This window comes from Engystomops pustulosus, chromosome 4 (genome assembly GCF_040894005.1).
Source record: "Engystomops pustulosus chromosome 4, aEngPut4.maternal, whole genome shotgun sequence".
NCBI lineage: Eukaryota > Metazoa > Chordata > Amphibia > Anura > Leptodactylidae > Engystomops > Engystomops pustulosus.
The window spans coordinates 125912979-125940499 of NC_092414.1; the positions used below are offsets into that span (position 1 = coordinate 125912979).

The following is a 27521-nucleotide window of genomic DNA, read 5'->3' on the forward strand; positions in this document are numbered from 1 at the left end:
ATGAATCATTGCATTGGCGAGGCGTAGAACGCTGGAGAAACTTATATAACAGATCCTATGTGATAAAGGAACACATGGAGACAATCGCCAGTAAGAAAGGTCAGATTCGGAGAATAATGTAACTCCGTAACAGCAAGTGGAGCATCCGGAATGTTTCCTAAACACAACTACATTGCCCCACGCCCCCACGGGAGCACGTGACCGCAGCGCTTCACGCCTCGTTCTGACTGCAGCTAGAGGTAGGTGTGTCCTCAGTCGCCTGATTGTGTGTTCCGGGTGGAGGGGGCGGGGCTCGTGTGTCAGTGTCCTGGTAGCTGCACGCCGTCTCTCACCTGGGTGTAGCAGTTCTGAATTGGCTTTTTTTAAAGGTAGGCCGAGCAGCATGAGCTGTTCAAAATCCAGAAACTTAGACTAAGTTCACACCGGCATTTCTGCACGTTACAGGAGAAGTTCAGTTAGAGAAAAAATAGTGCAACGGTCCACGTTTTTTGATGATATAATAACGAAGTGTTTTGTTATCTATGAATACCCATCATTCATTTCCGTTACACTCCTAATACAGAGTGTAAGGGAACCCTCCGATGCAGATGTTACCTGACGATTATTATATCTAATGTATACGCAGAAAGCATCAAGTCTGTGGAACTGAAAGCCCGTTCTTCCCTGCTCTGTAGATAAAGCTGGATACCACATATTTATGCACTCAAATGGCATATTTCTGGAAGTATTGCAGGTTTCACTAATGCATTTTCTTTTTTCTCAAAATGTAATTTTAAAGGAAACCTACCATTAGATTCCATGCATTATGAAGCAAACATACATTGAGAATGCTGTAGCAACACTGATGCATGATCATATCTTGTTTACTCCCTGTGCTGCGTGGTTTTGCTGAAAAAACAATTATAGCATTCAGGACCTTGGGAAAGCTGAATTGCTTCAGCCTGCCATTGATAAATATTTTACACCCTTTCTGAACAGTCCAGACAAGACTAATGAACCTGAGATGGATAACTCATACACAGTAGCTGGCGATGGTGCAGCAACTGATTACTTCTGTCATACACAAGACTGTGATTACATCGTTCCCTGGTTCAGTGCATAATTAATGTGAGAGGAAAAGCTGGAGCAAAGGAGGCACAGAACTTCATCATCATAATTTTATAATTGTTTTTTCATCAAAACCACACAGAGATTAAACAAGATATGTGCCTACATCAATGTAGCTACAGCATTCTCAAGGTATGTTTGGTTTATAATGCATGAAATCAAATGGTAGATTTTCTTTAACCCCTTCCAGTGACATAGCGGTCAGCGGCGGATATATCTGACTCTGAGCTGATGCCCGCTCAGCTCTGGATAGGAGTATTGCAGAGTATTATCATGAACAAGCTATCAGATGATTGCTTATTCATTTCCAATGGTAGAACTAATAAAAAAGTAAAAACAAAATGTTATTCAATAAAACGGGTCAGTGGCGCAAAGGCCCTGAAATAAGCGTAAATGCTAACTTATTGCTAGCACTTGCGTTTATTTGCCCCAATCTGCCACCTTCACAACAGTGGTGCGCCAAGGGGGGGGGGCTTGGCCGGGAGTGGGCTGGCTCGAGGCGTTACTGTCCCCGCGCCGGCACACTTGCTGCTTTTAGCGACTTTTTACATGTGATAAGTTTCCAGCCGCATTTATTTCTACAGTAGCATAAATACTGAGCAGCTGTCTGCCCATTGCATCAGGAGGTGGAAGCCTATCATATGTCGGTGTACGATAAGTATCCCCCAGACTCTCTTTATTCAGAAGATGAGCAGTTTATAAAATGAGCTCTGGAACAGTTTTGCTCTGAGACTTTAGATAAATCTCTCCATACAAGTTTTTTAAAAAGTGAAATTAATGCACAAACTAGTAACCCCATACGAGTGTGTGAATTGCATTCACAAATGCGTTTTCTGAATGTAAAACACAAGGGAAGGAATTTATTAGGACTGGCATACTGACTGCCAGTCTTAATCTCCCCATCTCTATCAGAAATGTGTTATCTGGATTCTGCAATGAAAGGCCCAAAAAGAAAGCCTGTAAGAAAATGGTGTTCTTGAGAGAGATTTTTTTAGTACTTTTCCTTTATTATTTTCATTGAGAAAATGTGCTAATAACTTTAAACTTTTTTTCCTTTTAGAAAATGGATAACCAGGTTTTGGAAGGTCCTGCCAATGTTAATAAAGACACAATCTTAAAAGAAGAGGTATATTTCTGTTCTTATAGTTTTTAGTTCTAAACTTTGCATGTTAGTACTTTATTTAATTGCTTGTTTTTTTAATGTAGTAGCCCAATGAGGAATGTTTTTAGCATTGTGCGTGTACATTTTGCAGCTGATTTGATTTTGTATTTTTGTCCCACATTCTTAAGCTGTATGGAAATGGTTTCTGTCCAGTCAGGAAAAGTCATCCCATATCCACAGGATAACCATGTTGTACCCTGGATGAAAAAAAGCAGCCAGTCGCACTTGCCCCCCACTGCAGTAATCATATCTTCAATGCTCACGGAGACAGCGGAGCACTGTACTTGGCTATGTCTCTCAGTTCCATTGAGAGCGAATGGAGCGATAGAATGCATGTCCGACCTGCTGCTCCTTCCTTTTTGCGGTCCAACAAACCCCTGTTTTCATGATCTGTGGGGTCCCATCACTGAGACCCCACCTATCAGCAAGATAGCCCCATGTAGATATTTCTGCAGCAGAAATGTTTGGTTAAGCCTTGGGTATGTGCTAATTTAGCAATTTAACTGTTGCAGGTTTCTGTGGCTTTTCTTTTATAAACTTTAATTTGCAAGAAAAAATGTCTGTGAAAAAAATACTATTTGAACATACTCTGATTAATTTTAATCTTTTAATCTTTTCCCAGTGTGGATTAGTGGCAACAGGGAGGGGTGCAGTATACAGAATCTGCTTAGTTGCTAAGGGTATAATTTTTCATTTTATGTATTAAGACCCTGTTGAAAGGCAAATGGGTGCAGCTTGAAGAAACAACGTATGTTGACCATGAAGGAAAAACCAGGTTTGTTTCCTTTTTTTTAATATATTTTTTATTTTAATACTACAAGTCTTTTTGAAGAGCTTCCCTGTATATAGAGGGAACTTCATAGTAAAAGGCCATGTGAAATCATGTGCTTGCTATCTTATGGTATTCGGAGAACTGTGTAATTAATTATATATAGCAAGTTCCGCTCGCTTTATTTATGTTCCTTTAGCAATAACATTGATATAGGATATGAACATTGCACCTACTGAGATCTGCAGTGTATAGCTTAATGCTTATTGCTTCTCTTAGCTTCTTTGCTATTTTAATTTACCTTATATACTCGAGTATAAGCCTAGTTTTTCAGCACAAAAAATGTGCTGAAAACCCCAAACTCGGCTTATACTCGAGTCAAAAAAATAAATATATCTAAACTCACCTTTCCGGCGACCCCTGTATATCTTCTGTGCGATCTGTCCGGCAGCGGCTATATACATTGGGGCAGGGTCTGGCAGGCTATATACACTGGGGCAGGGTCTGGCAGGCTATATACACTGGGGCAGGGTCTGGCAGGCTATATACACTGGGGCAGGGTCTGGCAGGCTATATACACTGGGGCAGGGTCTGGCAGGCTATATACACTGGGGCAGGGTCTGGCAGGCTATATACACTGGGGCAGGGTCTGGCAGGCTATATACACTGGGGCAGGGTCTGGCAGGCTATATACACTGGGGAGGCTGTGACCAATGCATTTCCCACCCTCGGCTTATACTCGAGTCAATAGGTTTTCCCAGTATTTTGTGGTAAAATTAGGGGCCTCAGCTTATACTCGGGTCGGCTTATACTCGAGTATATACGGTAGTACTCGAAAAATGACAGATATTCTTATTCATATCATGTATTTGGCTAAACTTTTAAAGGGAACCTACCACCCCGATTCTACCTATAAAGGTAGAAGGGGTGGTAGGTGGATGAATGGGACGTGAGGATAGCCCTTTTTGGGCTAATCCTCACGTCCCGGCTATCTTTTAGAAAAGTTTATTGCGGGCATATGCAAATTTATTTATGCGGCTACTGGGGCGTGGAGTAGCCGGACATGAGGCTACTAGTCGCGGCTACTCCACGCCCCAGTAGCCACATTACTCCGCCTACCATTTAATCTCCTCGTAGCTGCGCGCCCTCGTCCGAGTCCCCCGGCATCTGCGGCCTACTGCCGGAGCCGCGGCTGCGCAGCCAAAGGCCTGGGTTCTGCGCATGCGCAGAACGCAGGGGACTCAGACGAGGGCGCGCAGCTATGAGGAGCTGCGCGCTGAAGATTGAATGGTAGGCGGAGTAACGTGGCTACTGGGGCGTGGAGTAGCCGCGACTAGTAGCCTCATGTCCGGCTACTCCACGCCCCAGTAGCCGCATAAATAAATTTGCATATGCCCGCAATAAACTTTATAAAAAGATAGCCGGGACGTGAGGATTAGCCCAAAAAGGGCTATCCTCACGTCCCATTCATCCACCTACCACCCCTTCTACCTTTATAGGTCGAATCGGGGTGGTAGGTTCCCTTTAAAGTTTTTTTTTTAATTTGATAAATAAACTATGCGTGTGACAATAGTGCGGAAAAAGTCCTATTTTTTTTTCCCCTTCCCGTCTTCTTATGCAGGGAGCAGTGTATTGAAAGCAGTGCTATAATATTTCACTTGTTAAACTCATTACCTGAAATGGCAGAATTACCATGTAAAATATTTTCCTGGCCTAAAGGAGTTAAAGGGGTGGCTAATTTTTAATAAAGCTGTTCAATTATTTAGACATGTCTTTGCTTCAGCCTTTCCCTGTTCTCACCATGATACCCTATCTATATATACACAAGTTCCTGCCTCTCGCTGATCCAGCCCGTCCTCATGGGGTCTCTCACAGTCTGACTCACTGGCACAGAAGAAGGGGAGTGAGCAGGATGAGGCATACTCTGCTGTCTGCAGCTCCTCCTATTCATCAGCAATCAGACATGTAAACAAAGAATCAGAGGACTTCTTGTAAAGGCATATTGGCAACTTATGTAAAAGAGTGGCCAACCCCTTTAAAACCGCAGCAGCTTCTCTTTGTAATCAGTAAAACTATACAGGGAAATTGAATTTGGACACAGTGAATAGCAGGATGAACTGGAGAAAAACATTAAACATTCCAGCACTTTTAATGTGCCCGAATAACTTTTCTTATAAATCTTGTATATTACCATTTTGTCATTCACCAGAACATGGGAAACTGTAAAGCGTACAACCAGAAGAGATGGCAATACAGTGGATGGTAAGTAGTTGTCATTGTATTGGGGGTATTTTGAGGGATGTAAAATATGTTATAATTTATCATGCATTACCTTTGTCACTGCATAGGTGTAGCGATAATACCAGTACTACAAAGAACTCTGCATTATGAATGTATGGTGCTCATCAAACAGTTTAGACCTCCTTTGGGTTGCTACTGTCTGGAATTCCCTGCAGGTACATGCTTTTCTTATTATTTCAGTTCTAGTTCAGGTAGTATATAAAATCAAAGATTGATTGAAGTACAACAACACTGAAGTGGGATCTGACATTTTTGTGTAGGACTGTCATGGAGAAATGAAGAAAAAACCTTCAGGGATAAAAACAATGTTGACGTATGGGTATTTTTATACAGCTGGGGGTAGTTTTCCCTGCAAGAAGTCAAAATAGAAATTTTTGCATCAATTTACAGTGGAAAATGCATGCAAAACTCTGTGTGAACTGCCCCTAGGGGTACCCCCACACATAGTATATTACCTGCTGATTAGGAACAGCAGTGTAATGTACGGCAGTGATTTTCAACCTTTTTTGAGCCGCGGCACACTTTTTATACTTAGAAAATCCTGGGGCGCACCACCAACCAAAATAGCACAAAATGACACTAAAACAGTCATAAAAGGCCTCCCTTTACTAATAAAAAAAAAACCGTAGCGGCCTCCCTTTACTAATTAAGAGCCCCTAGCGGCCTCCCTTTACTAATTAAGAGCCCCTAGCGGCCTCCCTTTACTAATTAAGAGCCCCTAGCGGCCTCCCTTTACTAATTAAGAGCCCCTAGCGGCCTCCCTTTACTAATTAAGAGCCCCTAGCGGCCTCCCTTTACTAATTAAGAGCCCCTAGCGGCCTCCCTTTACTAATTAAGAGCCCCTAGCGGCCTCCCTTTACTAATTAAAAGACCCTAGAGGCCCCCCTTTACTAATTAAAAGACCCTAGAGGCCCCCCTTTACTAATTAAAAGGCCCTAGAGGCCCCCCTTTACTAATTAAAAGGCCCTAGAGGCCCCCCTTGACTAATTAAAAGGCCCTAGAGGCCCCCCTTGACTAATTAAAAGGCCCTAGAGGCCCCCCTTGACTAATTAAAAGGCCCTAGAGGCCCCCCTTGACTAATTAAAAGGCCCTAGAGGCCCCCCTTGACTAATTAAAAGGCCCTAGAGGCCCCCCTTGACTAATTAAAAGGCCCTAGAGGCCCCCCTTGACTAATTAAAAGGCCCTAGAGGCCCCCCTTGACTAATTAAAAGGCCCTAGAGGCCCCCCTTGACTAATTAAAAGGCCCTAGAGGCCCCCCTTGACTAATTAAAAGGCCCTAGAGGCCCCCCTTGACTAATTAAAAGGCCCTAGAGGCCCCCCTTGACTAATTAAAAGGCCCTAGAGGCCCCCCTTGACTAATTAAAAGGCCCTAGAGGCCCCCCTTGACTAATTAAAAGGCCCTAGAGGCCCCCCTTGACTAATTAAAAGGCCCTAGAGGCCCCCCTTGACTAATTAAAAGGCCCTAGAGGCCCCCCTTGACTAATTAAAAGGCCCTAGAGGCCCCCCTTGACTAATTAAAAGGCCCTAGAGGCCCCCCTTGACTAATTAAAAGGCCCTAGAGGCCCCCCTTGACTAATTAAAAGGCCCTAGAGGCCCCCCTTGACTAATTAAAAGGCCCTAGAGGCCCCCCTTGACTAATTAAAAGGCCCTAGAGGCCCCCCTTGACTAATTAAAAGGCCCTAGAGGCCCCCCTTGACTAATTAAAAGGCCCTAGAGGCCCCCCTTGACTAATTAAAAGGCCCTAGAGGCCCCCCTTGACTAATTAAAAGGCCCTAGAGGCCCCCCTTGACTAATTAAAAGGCCCTAGAGGCCCCCCTTGACTAATTAAAAGGCCCTAGAGGCCCCCCTTGACTAATTAAAAGGCCCTAGAGGCCCCCCTTGACTAATTAAAAGGCCCTAGAGGCCCCCCTTGACTAATTAAAAGGCCCTAGAGGCCCCCCTTGACTAATTAAAAGGCCCTAGAGGCCCCCCTTGACTAATTAAAAGGCCCTAGAGGCCCCCCTTGACTAATTAAAAGGCCCTAGAGGCCCCCCTTGACTAATTAAAAGGCCCTAGAGGCCCCCCTTGACTAATTAAAAAAAAAGACCCTAGCTGCCTTCCCTATACAAATAATAACCCTATATACTTACCCGTGATGTCTTCTTCCGCGTACCTTCACTCCTAATGGTGATCCACCTTCTGTAGCTCCTGCACCGCGCACCTCTGGTCACGTGACTGATGCGTCCTGATGTCAGGTCGCGTCAGTCACGTGACATGGGCCGCGCGGTGCAGGACCTACAGAAGATGGGTGGATCGCCGACGCGGGGCTTGTAGGTAAGTATGGGGGCTGAAATAAAGGGGCACGGCGGCAGCACTGCACATGGACACCATGGGTCGGGGAACTTTCCCTGCGGCACACTCAACCATGTGTCGCGGCACACTAGTGTGCCGTGGCACACAGGTTGAAAATCACTGATGTACGGGATTTATGAAAATGGCATACACACATAGGGGAAAATGTATGATCTTCAGCATTTCATTAAATTGCTTGGGACATTCCACTTTAGCCGTGTAAAGGTTAAGCCCTGCCTGGCAGCGTAAAGATCATGAGACAAACAACATCAGAACCTTGGCAATTATGGTTAGTCCCTGATGCTTTTAAATTATCAAATTAAGCATCAGAAATTGTGCTATATTCTATGGGATCTTTTGTGCTGTATGTTCTTTTTACAGGATTTACTCATGAATTCATTGGATAACTGATTTGTCATACATCTTACAGCCTTTACACAGCCTGCCGCATTTAAGATATATGCCTCCTCTTTGCCCTGATAGTACAGAAAAGCAAGGCTGTCAGAACAGCACTATAGGTAATCATAGCCTTCCACATACAAGGTCTTGTGACTGATCTATGAACAGCAGATGTAGCAAAAACCAGGAAATAAAGTTACCAGCAATGAAAACAAAGATATGACACACAGAACAGACATCAAAATGCACAGACTAATTGTCTGGCGGACATAAATTGCATATGTTGGAGATATCCATTTCCTACTCCATGTATATTAACTAGAGATGAGCGAACACTAAAATGCTCGGGTACTCGTTATTCGAGACGAACTTTTCCCGATGCTCGAGTGCTCGTCTCGAATAACGAACCCCATTGAAGTCAATGGGAGACTCGAGCATTTTTCAAGGGGACCAAGGCTCTGCACAGGGAAGCTTGGCCAAACACCTGGGAACCTCAGAAAAGGATGGAAACACCACGGAAATGGACAGGAAACAGCAGGGGCAGCATGCATGGATGCCTCTGAGGCTGCATAATCGCACCATTATGCCAAAATTATGGGCAACAGCATGGCCATGACAGAGTGACAGAATGAAGCTAGATAGCATCTAAAACATCCAATAATTGACCCTGACACTATAGGGGACGGCATGCAGAGGCAGCGGCAGCAGGCTAGAGAGTGTCATGGCGACATACCCTAAATGGACTCAGGCTTCAAACCAATGGGTGGCAGAGAGGAACCAAAGGAGGTGAGCAAGAAGCGCTCAAATAATATCGGTACATGATAAAAGTTTGCCAGTATATTTTGTGGATTACACAGCAGGGTGGCGACAAAGTTAACATGGAAGCCATGAAAACAACCCAAAATTCTGCCTGACACAGCTCGTTTGATAAGGGGACGATGTATGGAGGCAGTGAACTAGTAGTAGATTAAAGGTGCTGCAGTTAAAACTATGTTAGTTGGATCTTGGCATGGAGCTGGCGCTCCGCTGCCAGGCGAGCTTTCGCCAATCCAAGCCCCTGTCTATAGGCTACTCCCCAAACAGCACTTCTAAGAACCTTTTGTATAAGATCAAGTGTAGTAGCGTTCTTATAAGTTTAGGATATGGCGGGTGAGGGGAATGTAAACAGATGCGCAAGAAGCGCTGAAATAATATCCCTAAATGGTAAAAGTTTGCCAGTATATTTTGTGGATAACACAGCAGGGTGGCGACAAAGTTAACAACTTTGATGTGGAATCCATGAAAACAACCCAAATTTCTGCCTGACACACCTCGTTTGATAAAGGGACGATGTATGGAGGCAGCTATATGGACGACTTTTGGAGGTAGCAATGGAGACAACGTGTGGAGGCTGCTATGGAGACAATTTAATTTGGATAGTGCCTGTATGTGGCAGTCCCAAACATTTTTCAAACCAGAGGAGCAGGTAGGTGGCCCTCCAGTAAAATGGGATAGATTGAGTGCCTGTATGTGGCAGTCCCAAAAATGTTTCAAACCAGAGGAGCAGGTAGGTGGCCCTCCAGTAAAATGGAATAGATTGAGTGCCTGTATGTGGCAGTCCCAAAAATTGTTCAAACCAGAGGAGCAGGTAGGTGGCCCTGCAGTAAAATGGAATAGATTGAGTGCCTGTATGTGGCAGTCCCAAAAATTGTTCAAACCAGAGGAGCAGGTAGGTGGCCCTGCAGTAAAATGGAATAGATTGAGTGCCTGTATGTGGCAGTCCCAAAAATGTTTCAAACCAGAGGAGCAGGTAGGTGGCCCTCCAGTAAAATGGGATAGATTGAGTGCCTGTATGTGGCAGTCCCAAAAATGTTTCAAACCAGAGGAGCAGGTAGGTGGCCCTCCAGTAAAATGGAATAGATTGAGTGCCTGTATGTGGCAGTCCCAAAAATTGTTCAAACCAGAGGAGCAGGTAGGTGGCCCTGCAGTAAAATGGAATAGATTGAGTGCCTGTATGTGGCAGTCCCAAAAATTGTTCAAACCAGAGGAGCAGGTAGGTGGCCCTCCAGTAAAATGGAATAGATTGAGTGCCTGTATGTGGCAGTCCCAAAAATTGTTCAAACCAGAGGAGCAGGTAGGTGGCCCTGCAGTAAAATGGAATAGATTGAGTGCCTGTATGTGGCAGTCCCAAAAATTGTTCAAACCAGAGGAGCAGGTAGGTGGCCCTGCAGTAAAATGGAATAGATTGAGTGCCTGTATGTGGCAGTCCCAAAAATGTTTCAAACCAGAGGAGCAGGTAGGTGGCCCTGCAGTAAAATGGAATAGATTGAGTGCCTGTATGTGGCACTCACAAAAATTGTTTCAAACAGAGGACCGGGTAGGTGGCCCTCCAGAAAAATTAAATGCATGAAGTACTATAGCAAGAGCCAGTGGGCCCTGTCAAAAAATAGCCAGTTTCCTCTGCTTTACTGTACAAAGAGGAGGAGAAGGAGGAAAATGAGGAGGAGGAGGAGGAGGAGTGGATCAATTATTCAGGTTGAGCTTCCTTCACCTGGTGGAGATTGGAAATTCTGAGAAATCCAGCCTTTATTCATTTTAATAAGCGTCAGCCTGTCAGCGCTGTCAGTCGACAGGCGTGTACGCTTATCGGTGATGATGCCACCAGCTGCACTGAAAACCCGCTCGGACAAGACGCTAGCGGCAGGGCAGGCAAGAACCTCCAAGGCGTAGAGCGCCAGTTCGTGCCACATGTCCAGCTTTGAAACCCAGTAGTTGTAGGGAGCTGTGTGATCATTTAGGACGATGGTATGGTCAGCTACGTACTCCCTCACCATCTTTCTGTAAAGATCAGCCCTACTCTGCCGAGACTGGGGACAGGTGACAGTGTCTTGCTGGGGTGACATAAAGCTGGCAAAAGCCTTGTAAAGCGTACCCTTGCCAGTGCTGGACAAGCTGCCTGCTCGCCTACTCTCCCTCGCTACTTGTCCCGCAGAACTACGCACTCTGCCGCTAGCGCTGTCAGAAGGGAAATACTGTTTCAGCTTGTGCACCAGGGCCTGCTGGTATTCATGCATTCTCACACTCCTTTCCTCTCCAGGGATGAGAGTGGGAAGATTTTGCTTGTACCGTGGGTCCAGGAGAGTGAACACCCAGTAATCGGTGCTGGAATAAATTCTTTGAACGCGAGGGTCACGGGATAGGCAGCCTAGCATGAAATCTGCCATATGCGCCAGAGTACCAACGCGTAAGAATTCACTCCCCTCACTGGCCTGACTGTCCATTTCCTCCTCCTCCAACTCCTCCAACTCCTCTTCTTCTGCCCATACACGCTGAACAGTGAAGGACTCAACAATGGTCCCCTCTTGTGTCTCGCCAACATTCTCCTCCTCTTCCTCCTCATCCTCCTCCACCTCCACCTCCTCCGATATGCGCTGAGAAACAGACCTCAGGGTGCTTTGGCTATCAACAAGGGAATATTCTTCCCCCGTCTCTTGTGACGAGCGCAAAGCTTCCGACTTCATGCTGACCAGAGAGTTTTTCAACAGGCCAAGCAGCGGGATGGTGAGGCTGATGATGGCGGCATCGCCACTGACCATCTGTGTTGACTCCTCAAAGTTACTCAGCACCTGACAGATATCAGACATCCACGTCCACTCCTCATTGTAGACTTGAGGAAGCTGACTGACCTGACTACCAGTTCTGGTGGAAGTTGACATCTGGCAGTCTACAATCGCTCTGCGCTGCTGGTAAACTCTGGATAACATGGTCAGTGTTGAATTCCACCTCGTGGGCACGTCGCACAACAGTCGGTGAGCGGGCAGTTGGAGGCGGCGCTGCGCTGCCCTGAGAGTGGCAGCATCTGGGCTGGACTTCCTGAAATGCGCACAGATGCGGCGCACCTTCGTGAGCAAATCAGACAGATTGGGGTATGTCTTGAGGAAACGCTGCACTATCAGATTTAACACATGGGCCAGTCATGGCACATGTGTCAGTCTGCCGAGTTGCAGAGCCGCCACCAGGTTACGGCCGTTGTCACACACAACCATTCCCGGCTTGAGGTTCAGCGGTGCCAGCCACAGATCAGTCTGCGCCGTGATGCCCTGTAATAGCTCTTGGGCGGTGTGCCTTTTGTCGCCTAGGCTCAGCAGTTTGAGCACCGCCTGCTGTCGCTTAGCGACGGCACTGCTGCTGTGCCTAGAGCTACCGACTGATGGCGCCGTGCCCACGGATGGTAGTTCGGAGGAGGAGGGGTGGGAGGAGGAGGAGGCATAGTAGGCCTGAAACACCTGGACCGAGGTAGGCCCCGCAATCCTCGGCGTCGGCAGTATATGAGCAGCCCCAGGGTCAGACTCGGTCCCAGCCTCCACCAAGTTAACCCAATGTGCCGTCAGCGATATATAGTGGCCCTGCCCGGCAGCACTCGACCACGTGTCCGTGGTCAGGTGGACCTTGTCAGAAACGGCGTTGGTCAGGGCACGGATGATGTTGTCTGACACGTGCTGGTGCAGGGCTGGGACGGCACATCGGGAAAAGTAGTGGCGGCTGGGGACCGAATACCGAGGGGCGGCCGCCGCCATGAGGTTGCGAAAGGCCTCGGTCTCTACTAGCCTATAGGGCAGCATCTCCAGGCTAAGCAATCTGGAGATGTGCACATTAAGGGCTTGGGCGTGCGGGTGGGTTGCACTATATTTGCGTTTCCGCTCCAGCGTCTGGGGTATGGAGAGCTGAACGCTGGTGGATGCTGTGGAGGATCGTGGAGGCGACGATGGGGTTTTTGTGCCAGGGTCCTGGGCAGGGGGCTGACTAGCAGCTGACACAGGGGAAGGAGCAGTGGTGTGCACGGCCGGAGGTGAACGGGCTTGTTGCCACTGAGTGGGGTGCTTAGCATTCATATGCCTGCGCATACTGGTGGTAGTTAAGCTAGTAGTGGTGGAACCCCTGCTGAGCCTGGTTTGGCAAATGTTGCACACCACAGTCCGTCGGTCATCCGGTGTTTCCTTAAAGAACCTCCACACTTCTGAAGATCTAGCCCTCGCCGCAAGAGCCCTCACCACGGGAGCTTCACTAGTTGACAGTGGCGCTGATGCACCAGCTCTGGCCCTGCCTCTCCGTCTGGCCCCACCACTGCCTCTTCCAACCTGTTCAGGTCGAGGACTCTCCTCCGTCTCAGAAGCACTGTGTTCACCCGGCCTCTCAACCCAGCTTGGGTCTGTCACCTCATCATCCTCCGATCCCTCAGTCTGCTCCCCCCTCGGACTTCCTGCCCTGACAACAACTTCCCCACTGTCTGACAACCGTGTCTCCTCATCGTCGGACACCTCTTTACACACTTCCACTACGTCAAGAAGGTCATCATCACCCACAGACTGTGACTGGTGGAAAACCTGGGCATCGGAAAATTGCTCAGCAGCAACCAGACAAGTGGTTTGTGACTGTGGGAAGGGTCCAGAAAACAGTTCCTCAGAGTATGCCGGTTCAAATGCCAAATTTTCCTGGGAGGGGGCAGACTGGGGGGGAGGAGGCTGAGGTGCAGGAGCTGGAGGAGTGGCGATTTCGGTGACATGGGTGGACTGCGTGGAAGACTGACTGGTGGTGGACAAATTGCTCGAAGCATTGTCAGCAATCCACGACATCACCTGTTCGCACTGTTCTGGCCTCAACAGTGCTCTACCACGAGTCCCAGTAACTTCAGACATGAACCTAGGGAGTGTAGCTCTGCGGCGTTCCCCTGCTCCCTCATCAGCAGGTGGTGTCTCACCCCGCCCAGGACCACGGCCTCTGACCCCTGCAGTAGTTGGACGCCCACGTCCCCGCCCTCGTCCTCTACCCCTAGCCCTCGGGTTAAACATTTTTAAAATGAGAGTTATAACTTTTGCTATGGCTATGGCTATTTTCTAGCCAAGTATCAAAGCACACTACTATGCCAGATGAGATGACACTGAGTTATTGGCTAATAGAAATCCAACCCCTACTGAATTTTGCCACTTCGGCCTTTGCTATGGATATGTGCGCCACTAAGCGCAGAACACAGCGGTCGCAAGTCTCACTACAAATTGCTCAGAATTGGCAAGTACATGCACTGCAGAAACTACAGCCACCAGCAGATCAACCAGAAATCAAATATATAGAACGCTACTGTAGGCTTCAAGAAGCTGTTTGTATTCTCCTATGGCTATTTTCTAGCCAAGTATCAAAGGAAGCACAGTACTATGCCAGATGAGATGACACTGAGTTATTGCCTAATAGAAATCCAACCCCTACTGAATTTTGCCACTTCGGCCTTTGCTATGGATATGTGCGCCACTAAGCGCAGAACACAGCGGTCGCAAGTCTCACTACAAATTGCTCAGAATTGGCAAGTACATGCACTGCAGAAACTACAGCCACCAGCAGATCAACCAGAAATCAAATATATAGAACGCTACTGTAGGCTTCAAGAAGCTGTTTGTATTCTCCTATGGCTATTTTCTAGCCAAGTATCAAAGGAAGCACAGTACTATGCCAGATGAGATGACACTGAGTTATTGCCTAATAGAAATCCAACCCCTACTGAATTTTGCCACTTCGGCCTTTGCTATGGATATGTGCGCCACTAAGCGCAGAACACAGCGGTCGCAAGTCTCACTACAAATTGCTCAGAATTGGCAAGTACATGCACTGCAGAAACTACAGCCACCAGCAGATCAACCAGAAATCAAATATATAGAACGCTACTGTAGGCTTCAAGAAGCTGTTTGTATTCTCCTATGGCTATTTTCTAGCCAAGTATCAAAGGAAGCACAGTACTATGCCAGATGAGATGACACTGAGTTATTGCCTAATAGAAATCCAACCCCTACTGAATTTTGCCACTTCGGCCTTTGCTATGGATATGTGCGCCACTAAGCGCAGAACACAGCGGTCGCAAGTCTCACTACAAATTGCTCAGAATTGGCAAGTACATGCACTGCAGAAACTACAGCCACCAGCAGATCAACCAGAAATCAAATATATAGAACGCTACTGTAGGCTTCAAGAAGCTGTTTGTATTCTCCTATGGCTATTTTCTAGCCAAGTATCAAAGGAAGCACACTACTATGCCAGATGAGATGACACTGAGTTATTGCCTAATAGAAATCCAACCCCTACTGAATTTTCCCACTTCGGTCTTTGCTATGGATATGTGTGCCACTAAGAGCTAAACACAACGGTAGCAAGTCCCCCTGCTAATTCCTCACAAAATGGTAAAAGATGCAAATTAAAATAAAAAAAGTAGAACGTTATTGTAGCCCTAAGAAGGGCTGTTGGGTTCTTTGAGAATCACTCCTGCCTAACAGTAAGCTAATAGAACACCCTAACGCTTTCCCTGACCAGCAGCAGCTCTCTCCCTAGCGGCATCCAGAGACAGAATGATCCGAGCAGCGCGGCCAGCGGCTAGTCTATCCCAGGGTCACCTGATCTGGCCAGCCAACCACTGCTATCGACGTGTAAGGGTACCACGTCATGCTGGGTGGAGTGCAGAGTCTCCTGGCTTGTGATTGGCTCTGTTTCTGGCCGCCAAAAAGCAAAACGGCGGGAGCTGCCATTTTCTCGAGCGGGCGAAGTATTCGTCCGAGTAACGAGCAGTTTCGAGTACCCTAATGCTCGACCGAGCATCAAGCTCGGACGAGCATGTTCGCTCATCTCTAATATTAACCCTTTCAGGACCTGGGCGTTTTTTGTTTTTTCATTTTCATTTTTTACTCCCCATGATCAAAAATCCATAACTTTTTTATTTTTCCATGTACAGAGCTGTGTGACGGCTTATTTTCTGCGTAACAAATTGCACTTCATAGAGATGGTATTGAATATTCCATGCCGTGTACTAGGAAGCGGGGAAAAAATTCCAAATGCAGTGAAATTGGTTAAAAAACACATTTGTGCCGTCTTCTTGTGGGCTTGGATCTTACGGATTTCACTGTGCGCCCCAAATGACATGTCTACGTTATTCTTTGGGTCTGTGCGATTACGGGGATACCAAATTTGTATAGGTTTTATAATGTTTTCATACATTTAAAAAAATTAAAACCTCCTGTACAAAAATTTTTGGGGGGATTTTGCCATCTTCTGGCGCTAATAACTTTTTTATACTTTGGTGTACTGAGCTGTGGGTGGTGTCGTTTTTTGCGGATTTTGATGACGTTTACAATGTTATCAATTTTAGGAATGTACGACCTTGTGATCACTTTTTATAGAATTTTTTAATTTTTTTAAATGACAAAAAAGTTCCATTTTCGACTTTGGGCGCGATTTTCCGTTATGGGATTAAACGCAGTGAAAAACCGTTATCATATTTTGATCGGGCATTTTCGGACGCGTCGATACCTAATGTGTTTATGATTTTTACTGTTTATTTATATTTATATCAGTTCTAGGGAAAGGGGGGCGATTTGAGTTTTTAGGGTTTTTTATTATAATTTTTTTTTTTTTAACTTTTTTTTATTTTTAGTACTTTTCAGACTCCTTAGGGTACTTTAACCCTAGGGTGTCTGCATGATCCTATCATATACTGCCATACTACAGTATGGCAGTATATGGGGATTTTACTACTCATACATTACAATGTGCTGATAGCACATTGTAATGCATGGGTTAACCCGAAGTAGCCTCGGGTCTTCGTGAGACCCGAGGTTACCATGGCGACGGATCGCCGCTCCCCGATGACGTCACGGGGAGCGGCGATCCTCGAAAAGATGGCGGTGCCCACGCGCTAGCTAGCGCTAGCACCGATCGCGGGTGTTACCGGTAAGCCTTTGCTGCAATATGCAGCAAAGACTTACCGGCTATGGAGAGGGCTCAGCGCGTGAGCCCTCTCCATGCACCCGAGGCCGACCCGTGACGTGCTATTACGTCACGGGTCGTGAACGGGTTAATGATTGTTCTGTGTTTAATACAAATAAACAAGAGGTTTTTATTACAGAAATTTGCTTACCAAACATTGGGGCCAAACATTCCTGCTTTTTTTTTTTTTTTTTTTTCAAAAGACAACAACCCCATTTTACGACACTGAGGACTGCAGTAACTGCATTCCCTTTTTGCCTACTCTTATTGTAGTTCTCACAGGACAGAGAAGAAGCCTTTGGCCTCTTCCTTATTTAGGGTGTAGGGCAGTGATGGCGAACCTTTAACAGACCGAGTGCCCAAGCGACAACTAAAATCCACTTATTTACCATGAAGTGCCAACAGAGCATTTTATGCAGTAACTTATTGCTACCTGTTCTTCCACTGCTTTCAATTGTATCGGCCCCCTGAGGCCACCAATACAGTTGAAATTCAGACTGTCATTGTAGCTTCTCTCCATGGTCTCTCTGTAGGAAGAATGGGGGTCCAGCAGGATAACCTCCAAAGATAATGCACTTCTGGCCAAACTTTTTCACTTTTCCTGCAGTTTCAAATTGCCAATGAAGTGTCGCTTTAAAATAGCGCTGAGAGCAGCATCTCTTAAGTTGCCTGGGACTGCAGGAAGATTTGGTGGATTTGTTCCTGTTTGGTGAACTCTGTCCTGGGGTGACCACCTGAGTGGCCACAGAAATGGCTCTGAGTGCCACCTCTGGCACCCGTGCCATAGGTTCGCCAAAACTGGTGTAGAGGAAGCCAAAACTTTAATTGTATTTAGTCTAGTGGGGGGATCAATGGTCGACTGGCATCCTTAAAGGACATCTACCACCAGGATCAAGGATTGTACACCAAGCACACTGACATACCGGTGTGTGCCCCCTCTGGCAGGATCCGCTCTTCTTTAGTTTCTTATTAACACCTATGGAGACCGGAGCTCTTAAGGGGCATAATAGTAAAAGCCTTTTAAAAAAAAAAAACAGGGCATAAGGAGCTAAAAGAAGGGCAGAGGGGCTCAACACAAGTATGTCAGTGTGTTTGGTTTACAATCCTCTACCTGGTCATAGATTTCCTTTTAATTCGAGACTTCTTGAATGTCGTCGTTGGGCCTAGAAATAAGAATCACCTGGGGTATTTCCATCATGCAATGTTTCTCGAGAACAGGATTCATCTGACTCATTACACTCTTAAGCAGAAGGAATGAGTTACAGATGTTGGCACATGTTGCCTCCCATCATTTTAGCTAAAAACATGTATTCTCCAAATAGTTGGAATAAACGGAACCTTATGGGAATGCAACTTTTAATGAACAATCTGGCAGTATTGCACTTACACCTGAAAAATTACTGATCTCCTTTACATCTGTTATAGAGGAAAAGGTTGTTCATAATGTTCAGTTAGACAAGGTGTTAGTTCACCACTTATTTATTGGCTTAGTATATGCCAGGATAGGTTACCAAACTTTTAGTGCATGGTGTCAAACATAGGCAGCACTACAACGGAGAGAAGAAAAGACAGGCACTTCCTGGTTCAAATAGGTATGATAGCAAACTGGTGTCCTAAATAATGCGGTAGTGTTACTCACCTACGATAGTTGTGCATGCAGGCACAACACTGCTGGATGCTCTTCCGGTGCTGCCTAGTCCTTGCCGACAGAAAGACTCCGGTTACACGGCATTCTGGTTTCCCGGGGGGAAGAAGATTCGATTGCCCGGAAGGAACAGAGTTCATCTTCTTCCCCTTGGGAAACCAGCAATCATAGGCAGTGCTTAGCTTTTACACCACACAGCTTTTTAAGCCACACTGCTCTCATTTTTGTCATGCCCCTTTATGATTGATTGATTTTGTCACAAAGCATGTTAGACAGTCTGTTGACATAAAGTTGCTGTGCCATCAAATACAGTTAAACAACTAACCCGAGTAGCAAATGTTGAACAATATGAAATTTATGTACATACATTCATAAAAAGAGAAATAACCCAGTTCTCCAATATTTTATTTAATCTTTTTATTAATTGGTTTTCTAGGTCTCATAGATGAAAATGAAACTGCAGAGCAAGCAGCACTTCGAGAACTGGAAGAAGAAACTGGGTACAAAGGAGAAGTCATTGAGCGCTCCCCTGGTTTGTTACATTTGTATTATTACATCTTATATAGTTACAGTAAAATTCTGTGCCTGCAATTTCCTTTACAATCTCCTTGGAGTTTGTAAAGAGAAAAAAATATATACAGGCAGTCCCCTACTTAAAAGCGTTTTCCCACAAACGAAAGCTAGGTCCTATGCACGAGATAGGGCCTAACTTGCTGATCAGTGTCTGGGTATATTTATGAAAAATATTTGACACATACTTTTAGTTTCTTGATTTTATATTCTGAGACTGTGTAGACTTTACAGTATGCTACTTCTGACTGAAAATAACGACACACTGTACTACCGTATTTTGGGCCGCGAGCTAGCCGCTCAAATTGCAGCTGGCTCACGGTCCCTGTTGACTAATATTATGCACAGTAACTGTGCAGTGCAAAATATAGAACAGGGTTTTTTTTTCTGGCGTGGCTGGGCACTCAGTTTACATGGGTGGCGTGAGCCCATTTTTGCGGCTTGAATATTGCGCATGTATTATTTCTGTTGCCGCTTGCTTAAGCCGTTCTTGAGTGAGGGTCATTGATTCCTGAATTCTAGGTAAATTTTTGCAGTTCTGTTATGCACTTCTTTAAATGACAAGATCTTTGGAAACGCTTTACGTAAAAAAAAATTTATGCATTTCATGACATGAGAGACATTAACTTCCTAATAATAAGCTTTTTTTGTCATTTTTCCGATAAAAGTGATATTTAAGTAGTAAAACTGCAAAATTTTTACCAAAATATGCTAGAAATATGTACAGCATCATTCCATCACCATAACTGAAATTCAGCTACAGACGCAGAGGATGCATGTACTTCTACAGTTCTGCAAACTGTACGCTAAGTCTTTCCTGCAGCTTTTTCTGGATCTGCCTCCAGCTGACAAACAATATTTATAGGCATTTGAAATGTGTCCCCCTCCAGTAATGGGATTAGGTAGCAGGGTAGTCATCTCCTGAGTAGACAGGCACTTTTTCGAGACACAGCAATGAAACCGTTAGGTAGTTGCAGCCAGTTGCACCGAACAAACTACCAGAGACTGCACCTTCTGCACAGCCTTCCAAACAATCCACAGAAGTAAACTCAGGAGGAGGTTTTCTTCAGTAGCAGCGTGAGTCCTTTGGGTCAGCACTGTTCAGCTTATATCAGCCCAGCATGGCTGTAAGCTAATAATATGAATAGCCCAAAACCTGCACAGTGAGGTTGGAGTGGGGCCCACCCTTAATTCCCCACTTCAGCAATCCCTAGTAGGTTTTATTTAAAAAAGAAATAACAATAGTAATAGTCTGCAAAAGAAATAACACATCCTGGTTGCTTTTAGAAACATGTAGTTGTGAGGTTCCTTGGGCAAATGTATACCCCATCCACATCTTTTCCAGGTCCTCTGTCACAATCTCCTAAACCTTGGTAACGAGAAACATAATTCTGGTGTCAAATTAAACAGGATAATCTCCCCTATCTTAATATGATATCTGAATTGTGTATGTATCATAAAACCAGAAATATCCACCCTTCACATGGCTGTCTGGGGGGGACATATATGCGGCCCCATAGACGGCAATGGAAGCATGGTGGCGGTTCTGCGCCACACACAACAAAATGATAGAACATGCTCTATCCTTTCCCTGGTGTGCGGCCGTGCGCCGCTGTTTTCTATGGAGGGAGGAGGGGGTCACCTCCTCCTCTCCAGCACACGACGGTATACCTTCACAAGCGGTATGCCCGCCGTGCATGCACCCTTAGTTACAATCAGAACTCTAGGAAATGGAAAGCTGTATATGAAAATCAAAAATAAGAGCGTATATCTGGCGCATATATTGTAGGGCAGATTCTCCTGTTTAATATGACATATATAATTGTGTTTCTTGGTGCCAGGTTTCCAGAGATATAGGCATTTGAAGTTGGTCACAGTCAAAGTTGGTCACTTTTATAAATGTCCTTTCTGCATGGGGCATGTGCGAATGTATGATGTATGTAGCCATATGGCAGTCATGAAGTAGTTAAGGAATAGTGTGAGTAGTTATCAGCATATAACCTCATAGAATCAATTTTATTGAAACCTGTTTCATATTGAAAAATGTTCAGTGTATGCGAAAATCAGCCATAGAATATCTTTGGGTCTGTAATCCACATTGGGTAGGTCAGTACAAGTGGATGTAAGTATTCTTAAATCATGTACATGAGTTACAAAAAAAGTTTTATTACAAATATTTCTGTTTCTTCTTTTCTGTTATTTAGTGTCCTGTTTAGACCCTGGATTGTCAAACTGCACAACATATGTTATAACGGTTCACATTAATGGGGATGATTCTGCAAACATCAAACCCAAACCCAAACTTGGTGAGTACATAATCTGTATCCAAAAACAATTCTGCCACTGGTTAAGAATAATGGAGGGTGAAAGGAGAGACTGCCGAAACAAAGACACTTTCCTCGTGCCACACTTTTTCATTTTTCTTATCCAGTGATGACATGTGCTTGATAAAGGCCGAAAACGTTCACACTGCACTTTTATGCCGCAAAAACAAAACAAAAGAAGAATTCATGTTGCAAACAAACCTTTGGTGTGCTGGGATCTGTTCACTCTATGCATGGAAGTGGGATTCCCTCCTAGAGCACCCACAGCTCTTCTTTGGAGTGTGATTGGATATTGCTATTTTATGTTTGACTGTAGTCGGTCGGTTGGTTGCAGTGCATCCAGTATGGTCAGTGTTGTGGTGAGATGTCATCTCAGTGATGTAATATGCAATGATGGCAGTTACACTCATCATTACTATGGTAACAGAGCAAGACAGTCTGTTAGACTATCACTGGGAGCGAGCAGAGCATAAGAGGGAGCATAAGTTACTGAGAACTAAAGGATCATGGGACTTGTAGTTTCCAGTGGCGGCCATCTTGGTGATAATTCCTCATACTTTAGAAAGCCAATAATATTTTGTGAATCATAAAATCAAACTATTTATGCCCCATTTTTTGACTAATGACATTGAGTTTTGTTATATTCATTCATTTATATCAGTGGTTCTCAACCTGTGGGTCGGGACCCCAGTGGGGGTCGAACGACCAAAACCGGGGGTCGCCTAAAGCCATCGGAGCCGCAATTTTACTGTGTTTTTACTGCTAGTTGCATGGTTTGGGGTCACCACAGCATGAGGAACTGTATTGCGGGGTCACAGCATTGGAAAGGTTGAGAACCACTGATTTATATCATTATGGGTTTTTGTATCAATGTTCATATTCCCGGAATACCCCTTTAAATGCTTGATGTGACATACTTGAGTACAATCCTACTTATAGTACTTATAAAATACTGTTCTTTCAATAAAAAAAAGTTTCATATTCCTTTTTTTCTTTTTTTTTCCTTCATGTTCTACATCCCTACCATATTAGCGGAAGGAGGTATGTCATATTTTTAATACCAAGTAATTCCTTTTTGTATGCATTTTTTTGGAAAAAAAAATATTTTTATATTACTTTCTTTTTGTTTCAAGAATTTACAGAGACCATACTGATTCCTAAATTAGAACTTCGAAAACGTATTGATGGTATGTATATAAACTGTAGTATGTTGTTGAATGTTCCAATGATTTTCTTTTGGGTTGGCTTCCATATAAAGCATGAATGTACCTTTTTAAAATACAATTTAAAAATTGACAAAGTCTTCTAACTTTGTAAATGTATTAATCTTGTATTCATGCTGTCCTTCTGTTTCTAAGTCTGTGTCTAGAGCTGTATTTATGAAGGAAATCTTGGTAAAATACTGTCGTATGAATTAGCCCTTACAGGATCATACACGCCCATATTATCACGTGGACCCATTTATATACAAGGCTATATAGTATGGGGGAGATTTATCATTAGTCCTTTGTAGCTTCTTTGCGTATAATTGTCGCAAATTTTTGCAGAGGCATATATCAACTTACTTGAATGTGCAACTCCACATTTATCAACTGAGAACTTCCAAAATAATGCAAATTTAATTGCAAAACTACACCACATAGCAGGTGGTGTATGTGGGTCATACTACAGGGAGGAGATTTATCTTTATTTTTGGTGAGCTGTTTTTTTTTTTGCACGTTTTTCTTGCACATTTTTACTTTACTGCTCATTACTTGCTCCTATTTTTGCGGGCGTTGGCATTGTTGTTTTCCGTCGCAAGATCGGTTTTCTCTTTTGCGCTGCATCTATCTTCTCGTCTGTTGTTTTTTTCCTTGTGTTCACCTGTTTTATTTTCACTGGTTTTTTAAACTTGCACTTATGCTGGCGCTAAAATACACCTACTCTAAGCAGTTTATAGAACACGGGCCAGCTGTCCAAGGCCAGCAATTCTACCTGCACGTTTTTTTTTTTTTTGTTTTGTTTTGGATAGTGCTGTGTGTTGCGGGGGATGTGTAGGACAAGTCTGGAGACCTGTGCACATGTTGGGAACATTTACTAAGAACAGTGCAGTGTGCACTATGTGCAGTTACCTGTGTAGTGTGCAGGGGGCTCCATATTTTTGGCGCACATTCTGCATGAATCTTTTGGCTGGCCATGTTGCTGTGAAGTGCTTCTGTGTTTTTCATCACCTTTCTCTGTAATCTTCTTCTTCCTGTCTCCTCACCCATCATCCATGAAATCTTCTTCCTGCATACACGTGTATCTGTTCCTACTGCCTTTTTTTTTCCCTTCATAGTTCTGTTTAACCCCTTACCTGCTGCAAACATTACCTAGACAACGAGCATGTCCCCTTCCCCCTTGGCAACAAGTATGTTCCCCACTCCCCTTTTTTGTGTCTGTGTTTGGGGTTTTTTTTGTCCAGGACCGTGCCTGCTGTGAACTACTTTGGATGCAAAAGATCACGTCGATGACCAGCATTTTAATAACAAATAAAATGGTCAACATAACAGTGGGCTATCCCACAGTGTGCTGCTTTTTTGTATTTGGTGATTTGGAAATAGGGGGGAACTCACACGTTTTTTTTTTTTTTTTTCAGTTGCTATGCCAGTTGCAACAATAACAGCCTACAGACGCCCCACTACCTGACCATCTATAGGTGGTCTGGGACTTGTTTGTACCTGGCTCTTCCTGACACCCCTGGTGTTGGTGGGTACTTGGGTAATGGTATTGGCATTCGTGTAAATTTGCCAAAAAAAAAAACCCTCTAAGGCTAGCCCTTAGTAATGAACATCGTCAACTAGACAGCACCACTACCATGGCAAACTATGAAGAATGTTGCAAAGGGAAAAAAAAACACTTTTATTAACATATAGAAGACTTTATTGAAACAAAAACGCAGACACACCCTCATTGCCTATTTTATTTGTTAATAAAATGCTGGTCATCAATGTAATGCTTTGAATCCGAAGTAGCCCACAGCAGGTACGGTCCTGTAGGATAAATAAGACAAATAGGACAAACACACACAAAAATGGCTCATTGCCATAGGGCGAGGCTGACATACATGCTCATTGCCAAGGGGGAGAAGGACATGCTCATTGTCTAGGTAATGTTTGCGGCAGGTAAGAGGCACTTTTCTTAGTAAATGTGCCCCAATGTGTGCACACGTCTCCGGAAACACACAGCATTATCCCAACAAAAACAACGTGCAGTTAGAATTGCTGGCCTTGGACAGGCGGCCTGTGCTCTGTAAGCTACTTAGAGTAGGTATATTTTAGAGCCGGCATAAGCCCAAGTTTAAAAAAATGCTGAAAAAACAACAGACGGGAAGATAAATGCAGCACAATGGAGAAACCCAAGCTTGCGACAGAAAAACTGCTCAATTTTAATGTTTATGCTCAATTTTATGTTTTCAGGCATCTGCAAATTTTGTTTCTGTGCAAAAACATGGTTAAAAGGCAGAAATTGAGCAGATGCTAAACATAAGTGCGACTGGTGCAGTCTATTCGCATAGAGAACACACAGCTGATAGTCACATAGGAAGGCGTTTAACACTGCACATAAACTGGACTATAAATCCGACTGTTGGAAACCTGCCAGTCTAACACATAGACAACTGTGCAAAATCCTGCCTTATGATAAATCTCCCCCTATATGTTTATGCATACATTTAAATATGTACAGTCAGTTATAAATAAGCATCGTTTGTATTGGCTACCTCAGGTAGGCTATAATATGGCGTGGTGGTTACTAGGTCAGGTTCACATAAATTAAGGGCTCTAGATAAAAGATTTGGAGCTGATGCCGCAGGTGCTATTAGAATGTAAATATACGCTGTCTTAAGTAGAATTTTTTGGTATAGTGCAGCGTCATTACATGGAGCTGGCTATCGGCTCATATGTATGATATATTTGAGTGTCTCTCCAATGGAGGAAAATGCCTTTGACATTTAGACCTTTGTACTATAATGAGTTGTAGTAGATCTCATGATTAGGGTGTTCTCAGCATTCCCCTCCAAGATTATTATTGTTTGTATGTATGCAGCAATAACAAGCATACAAACCATAATAATCTTGCAGACACAGTAGTGCAAGAATTACAAGAATTTTGCATAATCCTGCAGTTTTTATAATATCCTGTTTAATTGTATTTTCAGAGTTGGTTGCAAAAGAAAACTTGGTGGTGGATGCCCGGGTCTATACTTATGCCTTGGCCCTGGAACATGCTGTGGCAAAACCTTATGAGCTTCCATTTCTGAAGGGATAAATCGTTCTCTTACTCTGCATGTGGACCTGGTTTAGGCACTTCAGTTATTCATTTTTTTTCTTTTCTATGTATAATAAAGGTAGAAACCTATTGGCTATGTGTAAGGTGTAACATTTTCTGTATTAGAATCTGCATTAACCTTTTCTCTTTTAGGAAGATTCTTTTCTACAAAATTTCCATGGAGTTAATCTGACCATGTGAATCTGCCATTAGTGGTTAATTTAATATTTTAGAAAAATTGGTGCAGATTTCCTAAGATTGAGGATATAAATCTTCTATAGATATGTCAAATAGAGACTTTTGAATGTGTATAGCATGGATAGAAATTCTCATAATATGCAGATACCCAAAAGTGTCAAAATGTTATTCTTCTACCTAAGTGCTTTATTATGTTCTTCTGGCATCTACCATTTTTTAGTGCACAGCAGGAGATTCATTTTTCATGATGTTTCTTTTTTCTATAGATTCTCTTTCAGTGTTGTCCTACAACAATAAATCCTACCTCTGAACACTATTTAGCATAGCTAGACTGTTGGGGTATAAGCCCTTATGCTCATTTTTGTACTGGTATAAATGAATTAACTCACTATAGGAACTGACTTTTTATAAAGATTAAAGGATTTTCAAAATATAAAAGTATCTTTTCTTTATTCAGAAGAAAAATAATGACTTATGTAGATTTAGGATTCTTGTACTTTACTTTAGTAAACTTTTGCATAAGCTTTAAAGGAAACCTGTCACCAGGGACCTCATTTTTCACTAAAGACAGATTGTAAAGGCCCATGACACCAGCAGTGCAAATCTGCCTTTTCTAAGCATTTGCATTTGTTGTAACTTTCCTTGCTCCCTGACAAAATCCTGGGGTAGTCTCAGGGGCTGGATTTTGGTTTGGATGCATTTCAAAAAAACATGAGACTTGTCTGTGTTACTCACTCCTCAGAGCTTGGCCCCCACCTTTGTGCTCCTGTACAGCTCCACCTCCTGCTCCTTCTCAGAGGTCACACCCAGGTGAGATGACATTGGTGGGAGAGGGAGGAGCTATACAGGAGCACAAACATGGAGACGGCCTGCAGCTCAGACAAGTCACATGTTGTTTTTTGAAATGCATCCAAACCAAAGTCCAGCCTCTGTGACTACCCCAGGATTTTGTCAGGATGCAAGAGTAAGTTATAACACACAATTATGTAATGCTAATGCTTAGAAAAGGCAGAAAGGCAGATTTGCACTGCAGGTGTCATGGGCTTTTACAATCTGTCTTTAGTGAAAAATGAGGTCCCTGGTGACAGGTTCCTTTTAATACTAAACAAAATAAAATGTAATTTGGCTACGATCATCAACCCCTTCCCATCTCATGGCTTAATAGTAGGTATTGGGGTATATTCCGGCTGCAGAGGAGGGATGAGTGCTGTTCACCCCTCTCCATAGGAAATAGCACTGCACAACAGATCCCTGCGGCCGAAGATTGAAAGAGCGCTTTTTTGCAGCAACGGCACGTTATTGTGAGCACACATTGTACTCGCTGTACTGCGCCAGGCCGCCATCTATGGGGACGTATAATTAGCGGCGGGAATACATCCCCACAACACTTGTCTGAATGAGGCAGATGCATAAACCGGTAAAATCATTTGTGTGCTTTTCTTTTTTTTACAATTGACAACCTGGTTATCTACACTAAGTTATGGGCTCCTTGCCATTTGGGGACTGTAGCTTTCGCAAGTAAATGCTTAAAACAAAGCAGTTTATGTAAACGGAAAAATGTTTGCCATTTAAAAATTCCTTAATTGTGAAGGTACATGTGTCATCTAAATTGCAGGATGTGCATGCCCTTAGGTTGATGTTGGGTGAGAC

At 44.1% G+C, this 27521-nt stretch overlaps 1 protein-coding gene across 4 annotated transcripts; it reads left to right on the top strand.

Annotated features, from left to right (window-relative positions):
• The first annotated feature begins 97 nt into the window (after window positions 1-97).
• NUDT5 (nudix hydrolase 5) lies at window positions 98-26309 on the top strand. Of its 4 annotated transcripts, XM_072147349.1 has the most exons (9): window positions 2168-2233; window positions 2977-3044; window positions 5248-5300; window positions 5387-5494; window positions 18929-19024; window positions 21267-21368; window positions 22419-22427; window positions 22520-22573; window positions 25564-26309. In XM_072147349.1, exons 1-9 carry the CDS (start codon window positions 2171-2173, stop codon window positions 25671-25673), a joined length of 663 nt encoding a protein of 220 aa, XP_072003450.1. In that variant the 5' UTR covers window positions 2168-2170; the 3' UTR covers window positions 25674-26309. The 4 variants fall into 4 exon arrangements, with proteins under 4 accessions (XP_072003448.1, XP_072003447.1, XP_072003446.1 ...); XM_072147347.1 differs by lacking the exons at window positions 22419-22427; window positions 22520-22573; window positions 25564-26309 and adding an exon at window positions 98-239 and having other exon boundaries at window positions 21267-21539; XM_072147346.1 differs by lacking the exons at window positions 22419-22427; window positions 22520-22573; window positions 25564-26309 and adding an exon at window positions 255-368 and having other exon boundaries at window positions 21267-21531.
• Window positions 26310-27521: the final 1212 nt, after the last annotated feature.

Coding starts and splice junctions, on each gene's coding strand:
- NUDT5 (XM_072147349.1), top strand. CDS start 2,171: ATGGATAACCAGGTTTTGGAAGGTCCTGCCAATGTTAATAAAGACACA. Junction 5,301..5,386: donor AGATGGCAATACAGTGGATG/GTAAGTAGTTGT, acceptor GTCACTGCATAG/GTGTAGCGATAATACCAGTA. Junction 5,495..18,928: donor CTGTCTGGAATTCCCTGCAG/GTACATGCTTTT, acceptor TTGGTTTTCTAG/GTCTCATAGATGAAAATGAA.